Source organism: Caloenas nicobarica, chromosome 16, assembly GCF_036013445.1.
Source record: "Caloenas nicobarica isolate bCalNic1 chromosome 16, bCalNic1.hap1, whole genome shotgun sequence".
NCBI lineage: Eukaryota > Metazoa > Chordata > Aves > Columbiformes > Columbidae > Caloenas > Caloenas nicobarica.
In genome coordinates, this window is record NC_088260.1 from 12,715,247 (window position 1) to 12,725,228 (window position 9,982).

A 9,982-nucleotide genomic window follows, 5' to 3' on the forward strand; every position below is an offset into this window, starting at 1 on the left:
AAAACTGTGCAAAGTACCTTTGCCAGAACGTCATTATCTCTGGGTTTGGTTCGTGAGCTGTTGGAAGCTGCGCTGCAAGTGAAAACAGGCTGTAAATTGGTCTTTACCTGGAAGACCAACGTTTTCATGCAGTTTTTAGCAACTTTTTATAGGTGTGGAAGCTTAAATTTATTTTTTAGCAACTTCTATGTCCTAAGGCTCCATGCAAAAGTAGAGTCTTCCTTGCTCTACAGAGCTTGGGTGAAATTGCTTTGAGTTTTTGGGTCTTAAGCATGGAAAATTATATTTTAAAGACTGGTATTTGAGGCAGATAGCTTCACAAAGACAAGGCTGGGAAAGGGAAAGAGTTGGAGAATTATAAATACTATAGACAACTGAGGAGGTGTTGGTTCTAATAGGGAGTTGATAATACGTCTGAATAAAACCTGCTCTTTAGCTGGGAGAAATGGCAAGTGGAGGAAACCTGCAAATTCTCTGCCTTTCTTCGCAGTATTCCTAGAGGTTTTTAAAACTTCACTTTCGTTGTCTAGAGGCACCCATCACAAAATGATTCCCTCCTGCTCCCTTAATTCAACCTTTCACGTGCTTATTAAAATTGCACAGATAGGTAAGTAAAAGGCCAGGCAGCATCGCTGTTGCTGGACTGGCAAATGCTTAAATAATATGTACAGATAGTGTCGTATTTATTAAGCTGCATGTGGATATAATTAGAAATTAAGAAATTAACCCAATGCTGATGTTGCCGTGGAAGCCATAAGGTTTTTTTCTGATGTTTTAACTACTGTTCCTCTCTTCATGGTCATAGGTTTCTTTTAAATTAAAGAAATATCGCTGTGAAATTTAATAATGTTTATAAAGTTATGTAAGACCAGGTAATGTGCTGAGCTCCGCTGGGCTTTGACCAGTACATTTTTCTGTTTCTAAAAATACCTCCTTTCCTAAATCGAAAGGCCTAAATAGATAAATTTTATCTGGCCGCACAGGAAAGACAGTGACCGCGATTAAAGTGATCGCTGCGCCGAGCAGAGGAGGGCGAACAGACGGGAAGCAACTCGTCCCTCTCTTCCAGTCTCTGGTCGAATCATCTTGGATGTTACTTAAAATAAGAGTTGTTTTTATTCCTTTCCCATCTGAGCTGCCACTTCAGATGTAACGTAATGTTTCCCTTCATCTGTTCCTGCCGCGTGATCGGCACAGAAGCGATCAGCAGGGCCTGTCAGCGCTGAGTCAGTTCTGCTCTGCAATTTTTTTGCTTATTTGATTGAGTCTGTCTCGCACAGTCCATCTGCCTAAACCTGCTCCATGTTGGTGGTTTGCTTTTCCTATTTTAAATATTAAAATTGATGTGGAAACTCTTTGCTTTTCCACGTGAGCCTTAAAGACTTGACCTGGAGCTGTACCTGTCTGATGCTGCTTGGCAGGAGCCTCACATCCCTGCTTCTGGATGGATTCCATCCTGCAGCTTGATTTCCTTATTTCTGAGGGCGTTGTTGCCCTTCTTAATAAGGATACATCTGTATCTTGGTTGTGGATTAGCATATTGAGAAACGAGTCCCGCAAACCCTCTCCGCTCTACTTTATGCTGCAGCAGAGCGTGGTGGTTGTGCTCACGCTACATTAGCCGGTGTTTGTTCTCTTTCTGCCAGGTTCTTCTTTACGATCTGGAAACAAGTCAGTGTCTGAAGAAGATGGGCAACTCCATAGGTGACTTTACGTGTGTCAACCTCCAGAACAGTCCTCCAAACATGCTTGTTTCGGGCAATAAAGACAGAAGGTAGGTACATCCAAGAGCTGTGACCCATCTCCAATTAGCTTCCTTCTTGTCCTGCTGTCCTACATCTGGACCTGCTTGAATTTGTTTCTCCCCTAATGCTTCAAATGCAGCCTACGTGAACTTCGGGATCAAAATATTAGGTAATAGTTGGATGTGGCTGCCAGTTTGCTTTGTTTCAGAAAGCTCCATGGGAAGACTTTCTTTTTAAGCCATTTGGTGGACACAGTTGGTGTACAGCCCAGCGAGACCACTTGGAATATCTTCCACTTCCCCACCACCACCCGCAAAATTAGTTTGGCATTTAAAAGCTCACTTTCTGATATTAAAAAAATAACCTAAGGGATGAATGATGTAGGATGAGATGGGTCCGGCTGCCAAATGATGTCAAGAGTGTATTTCGGAACACTGTGATGTCCCTCAGGTGACAAAAAAAAAGAGACTTTCATATGAACAGATTCCAGCTTCTATTTAGCTGATTAGCAGCTTTCTCTTTAACTCCTTGGCTTGGGGAGTAGGATTTTCCCAGCACAATATCTGGTGCCAGGAACGGACGCGCTGGGAGCAGCCAGTGCGAAAGGATTAAAGTGCTTAAAAAGACCCTTTGAGTCCAATTTTTAGATTTTTCCTTTTTTTTTTTTTGGCCGGTTGTTTGCGGGGTCTGATCCAGTGCACCAAAGGAGACGTGGGGTGGCGAGGAGCCAACCCCTAATGGCTCCCGGTTCCTTCCCCCTCCGTTGGGCACCGGGCTGCAGGTGGCTGGTCTGGTGTGGCGGTGGGGATCAGATTGTGAGGCGGGTATTTCCCTTTGCCAAATCCCAGACCTCTGTCCCGCCAGCGCAGCAGCTTGCGAAAATGATTATTTTGTCAAACAGCTTCTTTTTTTTTTTTTTTTTTTCCTTCTCGGTGAATAGGTAGCGCAAGCAAACCTCACGCTTCCTCGGCAAAGAGGATAAAGGAAGTATCTGAAGTTTGAGACGTGTGGTTGAATCCTTGGGAGTTTTTTTCGCCTAAAAAGCAGATAATTGGTTTTCCAAAGCACCCCGGTAAAACTACCTCCAGTTTTGATCTCTTGAACGATGATGGGAGAGTAGATAAAGTTGATAAGCCTTAAGTAATATTGAAATTTACTCCATACCAGAGTAAATGTTTGTGCCCTTTCCCCTCCAAAAAGCTTTTCAGGTTTTCAGCTCACGCACGGACTGAGTTCAAGGGGTTGCCCGTCACTAAAATAGCAAGAGGTTGGAAATCGATAGTCCAGCAAATAAGTTTGGCATCCAGGAGGCAAGACCATGGTGTCTCAGAGGTCGGTTCCTCATGTGGTTCTGCACCGAGGGCACTAACAGGCGCTGGGCATCCACAGGTGGGATGGGACTTGAACCCCCTAGCCTTATTACGGAGCAAGTGTACAAAACAGGGACCTTGGGAAGACTTCTTGCTTGAATTAAATATAGCAATTTCACCATTTCTACTACTATATGCTATTCTTTTATTCAACAACATGATTTTGAAAAGTAACACTCGTAAAATATTTTTGGTAGAACCTGTAAAACCTGTGTTTCCATCAGAAAAAAACTCCTGATGCATTGCTGATGGACTTGGTCGCTTAGCTGTGCTCCGCGTTGGTGGGAGATCTGGTAACGGGGAGCATGAGCTGATGCACCACACACCAGCACTCAGTTTCTTGGTGGAACCTGAGGCAGTGAGCAGCATTGGGAAAGCAAACATATGGCAAGCCCAGTGTGTGTAATCGCTGAAGGGTGCAGATCAAAACATGTATTTCGTGCTCTCCTAAAGGCAAGTGAATGTTCTAAGGTAATCTGACAGGAGAGGCAAAGCCTGGTCACGAGAACACCTTCCTTGTGGCTCCTCAAACTGGGACGGATGCGACGTGCGCCCGCTGAGCCCAGCTGTCGAGACGGGAGATTTGGGCCGTGCCGGGTCCGCATTAGAGCATCCCATTAGATTTGCAAAATGCTTTTCCTTTTTTTTTTTTTTTTAATAAAGCACATCTAAACAAGTCAAGTGCTTCCCAGAGTGTGCCAGAATGGCCACCTGCCTGAAACCTGGGCCCTCACTAATGAAATAACCAGGACACGATCAGATCTTCATTTCCAGCTGTGCTTGCGAACAGCAGAAGCTTTGATTTCCATGCAGAACACATGCAGGAAGACAGGGAGAGCGCTGGGTGTGAACACGTCCAAAATCCCCCATCCTTACCCAAAGCACAGCTCTAATATGGAGCCAAAGCTTCTCTCCGCTGGAGGTGGAGAAAGCCAGAAGTTCTTTTCGCCATCAGCAACTGTTGTGGGGTTTTCCGAAGGGCGGCTGCGGAGCCACACGACGTGTGCTCCTCGCTCCCTTCAGCGTGTTCTGCATGTCAGATGGATGTCGCTGTGCTGGAGTTTTGGGCTGTTCCGTTGCCTTTTATTTCAGTGTGTTATTTGTAAAATCATATGATGCAATTTCTATGTGAGAAAGGAAAAGGAGAGACTTGCAACACCGTCAGGATCATGGCAGGAGTACGGAATAACGTACAGTTAATGTGTTGGAACAAGTGTGTTTTGGCCTTTTCTGGAATTAGTGTGTACCTGGTGGTTTTATTCTTGATAGCCATCAGCTGGGAGGAACTTTCTCTGGCTTCTTTTCAAATCTGAGATCAGTATTTTCCCTTTACTTTTATTTTCACTCACTGCATTTTTCTGTAATTCACTTATGTATTTTGCTTTACCTTGATAGAAAAGGATCAAAAACCATACTCCTTTGTGATACGTACTGGATTTAAAACTTAACACCATTAGCTTTAGCTGGTTTTGTGGACTCAGTGCAGTGGTTGAAATCTAAGCTCCTTTTCTACAGTTCTGCTTCATTAAACATAGCCCCGTTTTTGATACATTTCTCTTCAAAATGCCTTGACCGATGGATCATTTCTGGAAAATCTGACATACCTAAAAGCTGCCCACAGTCACTGGTCGTGTTTTTGAAGTCTTTTCAGAAGAGATACTGGTTGCTGGGTGCTTGTGGATAGATTTGTTCCAATATTGGTGAATAACTCAGGCATATAAACCTATGATTTCCTTGACTCGTCTGTTGAATTGCTCACGTTCAGTCTCTTCATCAATCTTTGTAATAGTAATTCTCTCCTTGATCCTCATAATATTATTACCCCTAGGCCATAGTGGCCATGAGTCCAGTATCCGGGGGTAGGACGTGTTAGCGGTGGCCCCAAAACACTGTCCTTTACACCTCACAGCACCGCTAACGCTTGGGGAGGCAGAGAGAGAAGAGCTTGCTCCGAATTTCACTTGCAGTTTATATGACCTTGGACTTAAAAAAGAGACAGAGACGTCCTGTACGGTGTGAAAAATCTGCCTCAAAAAATCTTTCGTAATAGGCATCAATGTGAAAATTTGGTGGTGAAACAGTGTCAACCCCGTTGGTTTTCTGTCCTGGTGGTGGCTGTGGGACTGCTGCTGTCCCATGAAAGCAGCGTGGCTGTCCCAGATTGTCATAACCCCACAAGTATTTATGCTCTTGATAGCCCCAGACTGCAGATCCGCAGCTGCTTTTGTCTGTTCTTCATTATCTTTCCCTTAGGGTCAGGGTGTTCGATCTCCGCAGAAGCGAATCCTTGTGCTCCCTCTATGCCCACCAGTTAGGAGTGTCCGCGGTGCAGATGGACGACTGGAAGATCGTCAGCGGAGGAGAGGAGGGCTTGGTCTGCGTCTGGGACCAGCGTATGGGCACCAAGCTCTGGGAAATGCACGCCAGGTAGTTTTATCTTTTTGGGGTCTTCTTGCAAAGGTGTTGATTGGGTCTGGCTGACCGGAGGGACACGGGAATGGGATGATCCACGACCAAAATGATAACGTGCCCATGGCTAAAGCTTCTGAGAGTTCTGTTCGTTTGCCTGTGATTTGCGAACAGATTGCCTCCCCACCTGGAGTCCTGTGCCTGGTTCTTCGTGTGCCCTTTAGCTGTCGTAGCTTTTTACTCATTAGTTAAAAAGAGCGCTTCAGTTGGCCTAAGGGAGCGTGGAAATGCTTTCCCCTGGATTTTCCGTTAGTATCTTCTCCCTGCCCCATCCCCAACCAGTATTTACTTTATCAAACCTTGGATTTTAAATGCCACACTACTGGCTGCTGTCTTCAGAGCAGCTGGTTCTGGCTTTCCGTTTGCTGTATCCTTACACGATACCTGCGTTTCTGTTCACCTCGTACTCGCGTTCCCTTCGCAGTAACGGGCAAAGCCAGGCTGGTACTGAAACTCACTGAAATATTGAAATACCAGTTTGTACCGAAAGCACAAGCAGTGCAGTACTGAAAGTACAAACAGCCGTCAGTATCCTGGAGTTGCAGATGACTGTTAGTTGCTACAGCCAAATTATGATTTTAAGGGAAAATTCCCAGGGAGTCAGCTTTGAATGAATGAAGGATTTAGCCCCTTGTAAGTCTGAGTGATACACTTAATGCATTTTCCCCAAAGAGGAGCTAGATGAGGTATTTACAGTCAGAGAAGTTCAAGTTGGAGTTGGCACTGATTAATAGCAGGTATCTCCTTCTCTTTTGACCCTGTGAATTATAAAGCCTGTTGTGATGCAGCTGATGCATTAAGGACAATATTGCATTGATTACCTCCTGGAGCAGCACTAATGAGCGTGCCAAGGAGGAGAGCAGGTCCACTGAGCTTTGGGGCTGTACTAAAAGTGAAATCATTAGATTAAACGTTTAAAATACTGTTTAATCTATATAGGAATCAGAAGGGATCACTTCAATCAAAAACGCCTCCAGAGATAAGGTGTGCGTGGTGTTATCCGTGCGCACAGCCCCGTGTTGTGGATGGAAAGCGAGGGCAGAAACCAAGGGAGGTGACAAGAGACACGTTAGGGTCACGGAGATGAGCTGTCGTAATCTGAGAAGATAAGTTGCTGCTACTTGAACAGTAAATCCTGTTAAAATGGTTCACTGTTAGTTTATTTACCAGTGAGAGGAAAAGAACAACAGACCACATCTCTTACAGCTTACGTGTTGCCAAGTGTCTAAAATGTTTTCTGGCCTCCACATGTGTTCTGGTAACAGCCCACTAGATGGGGGTAAAAGCTCCAGATATCTGCTCCAGACAGGGGAAGAGCCAAAGGTGCAGGTTCCCCGTCTCTGACCATAGAGAGGGTGCTGATTTAAATTATTTCTCCTTTAATCCAGAGCTATTCCTTTCCTGCACTTGCATTTTAGGAGTCTAACGCAGGTGGCATCTCACCCGGTGCTGTGGGTTATTTTTCAGGCATCCAGTCCGCCACGTCTGGTTTAATTCTCACAGCCTCATCACTGCAAACATCCCTGATGAGAAAAGTCCCCGAGGCGGCAGCATCACGGACGATGACCTTACCGCGCACCGCAAGTGAGTAAGCCAGCTCTGAAGGGCAGGATTTTTGGCGCTGCCAAGATCTGCTTTATTATATATTTTTAAATGGCACCTGAGTCATGATCCAGAGCAGTAATAGACAAGTTATAGCATCTAAAAAATAAAAAAAGGTCAAACAAAAGGCTTTCAAAACCATCAATGAATTGGCTCTTTATTTTCTTCTGAGCACCAGCATGGTGATATAAAGGCCACCGAAGCCAGAGAGGGAACACAGCCTTTTCCTTTCTCTAATTATTAGTAGTGATATCTGCCTCCTAAAGGAAAACCACTGGTGTTTAAACTCTAAGTTTTGGTATTTGCATCTCAGATGGCTGTTAGCATCTCTAATTGAACTATCAGACTACAATGTACTTATCTTCCCCTTCCTGAAAAGACTAGAGATGTCTCAGCTGATGACAGTCATGTCTCTGCAGCGCTAAAGTGAATGATTCACTCTTGGTTTCATTTCCAGGGCTCGGTGGGATCCCTGGAAGGAGGCAGGAGGGAGCTTTTTCTGTTCAAACTGCACAGACAGCCCTAGCGCAGAAGGGTTTTTATATTCAGCTTCTGAAGCGTCAAATTTTGATCCTTTATGGCAATCTCTAACTTTGTTAGTGTCCCTGTTGAAATATATAATTAAGGTAAAATGTTCTGCCCTGGCTGTGTTTCGTACAGGCACCGAGGGATCATTTACGCCTACGAATTCTCGGTGGACCAACTGGCTGTGGAAAGCGTCATTCCGATCTGCCGCTCGTCCTACGACGACGTGACTGGTTACAACTACAACGTTGGCCTCGCCGTTCCCTACGATAACATTTAGGTAACTCGCTTCACTTGGCTCCTGTGGTCCAGCCCCTCTGCCAAGTACCTGACCAGCGGCAACAAGAAGTTCCACAAGAGACAAGCGCCAAAAAGATGGCATTAGCTGCAGGCACGTCAAATGGGCTGAGCGTTTGCCAAAAACCTGAGGATATGAACCAGAACAGAGAGGATGGCTGCCCTCGAGCACAGCGCTAAAATACGTTGCTGTGCAAATGTTCAAAAGTCCGCTGTGGTGGAACGGAGAGGCTGAAGAGAGAAGGGGAACAGTACGTTTCAGTGTCAACAGAAACATTCCTTCCTGCTGCTCGTGGGACGAACACTGCTGGTCCCATCTTGGCCGAGGACACGGTCGGGAAGCAAGAGCCCCGAGTGGCAAAACGCTGAAGCGATGGGAGCACGTTGAGGAGCTCATGCCTCTTCCTGAGAGGGGAAGAAAACACACCAAGGACTTGGAAACAGCATCTTACTGAGCCACATGTTTGAAACTTCTTTCCTTCTAATGAGCTGCTCATTCTTCTTTTCCTTGGAGTGCATCAGGATGTGTCTAGGAATAGGACCAAGAGGGTTGGGAGAGGGGAGTGTGATGGAGAGAGGGAAGGTTGGCCTTGGCCAGGCTGGACACGTGGAAACTCAGCAGGCCACATGGATCAAAATTATTTTAAAATAAATTATTTTTTTAAGTCTCTAAAATTCCAGATTAAATGTTTTCTAATTGCGTGTGTATGTGTCTTTGTGGCTTTTTTGACCGTAAGTCTTTTAGGCTGAACTAGCCCCTGTGCACTGAAACAAAAGGCTGTTATGTCTCAGGTTAGTTGTCAGGTATGTTTTTGCTGGATTGTGCCCTTTCACGGCACCGGGGGCTTTCCCCAGGTGGCTGGGACTTGAGTTTCTGACACTGTCCTCACTTTGGAGCTGGGAATTGATCGTATTGGTGTCATGAAGCAGAAAGTGAAACCCAGGTTGCACTGACAAAGGTAGAGCCAGTTTGGCGAACAAGAGCTCGAGACCTGCACAGGTATGTTTTACTGATTTAAAACTCTTTTATTCTTGTGCTTTGCCCTTGTAAACTTCCTGGTGCAAACCAAAGCCACATAAATCAAGTTTAAATTGAGGTTAAGTTTTAACTTAACACCTTTTTGCTGGCTTAATGGAATCAATTGAGAAGGGCGGTGCCGGAGCAGGGCTGGCACTTCGGGAGAGCTTTGTGCTGGGGACACACATTTCACAGCTCTTTGTTGGCTTTGGCTCTAGGGGGGTTTCCATGGCCCCTAGGCCAACTATCACCTTTGGGTTTTGGTTTTTAACAGATTTTTTCCTCACGATGGACTGATAGAAGAAGTGCAAGAGGCAAAGGTCTGTCTGACCAATAAATTTTATCTTTTTATAAAGCTTTGGTTGTCTTTTTTTTCTTTCTCTGCCCTCTTGGGAAGCCAGCTCCCTTCCTTCGTTCCTGGAAGAGCGAGAAGTGTCACGGATATGCAGTTTGGACAAGAGCTCAGCTGAAACCTGTCAAATAAATAATAGTTTCTGTAGCACAAATGATTTTGTGGGTTGCTTCAGCCCTGTGGCTTCTGCTGTGACCGAACACAGAGAACTTCTGTCACTGTTCTCTGTACTGTGACCTGCTGCTCCGTCTCAATAACACCCTTGGCTTGTTCCGCGTGTCACTCTCCTCATCTTGCCCCGGTATCTCGGGGCAGCGTTGTTCTTTCTTCATCTCCCTGCCGCAAGTAGCAGATCAGTTTGTCTTGTGCCCACCCCTGCAATTCCCCTCTCCTGTGGTCATTTCTTCGTCCTGGGGGTCACTGAGCTGCCAGAAAATGATGTTTTGCAGCACCCGCATTTATAGAGATGTTCACTTCTTTGTGTGGGGGAGACTCACATCGACCCGTTGGGGACCAAACATCAACCCATCCAGATCCTAGCAGGCATCACCTCCAGTGGAGAAAGAAATTCTCTGTCCCCACAGCCACCGTTTGATTGCTCATG

At 45.6% G+C, this 9,982-nt stretch overlaps 1 protein-coding gene across 3 annotated transcripts in view; it reads left to right on the top strand.

Annotated features, from left to right (window-relative positions):
* Nucleotides 1-9,302, top strand: part of FBXW8 (F-box and WD repeat domain containing 8) — a 52,810-nt gene extending 43,508 nt beyond the window's left edge. For all 3 annotated transcript variants that reach the window (XM_065646155.1, XM_065646156.1, XM_065646154.1), the window contains 4 exons: nucleotides 1,647-1,774; nucleotides 5,369-5,542; nucleotides 7,052-7,168; nucleotides 7,847-9,302. In XM_065646155.1, the coding sequence (XP_065502227.1) occupies nucleotides 1,647-1,774; nucleotides 5,369-5,542; nucleotides 7,052-7,168; nucleotides 7,847-7,991 (564 nt within the window). In that variant the 3' untranslated portion in view covers nucleotides 7,992-9,302. The remainder of the gene's footprint in view (nucleotides 1-1,646; nucleotides 1,775-5,368; nucleotides 5,543-7,051; nucleotides 7,169-7,846) is intronic.
* The last annotated feature ends 680 nt before the right edge of the window (nucleotides 9,303-9,982 follow it).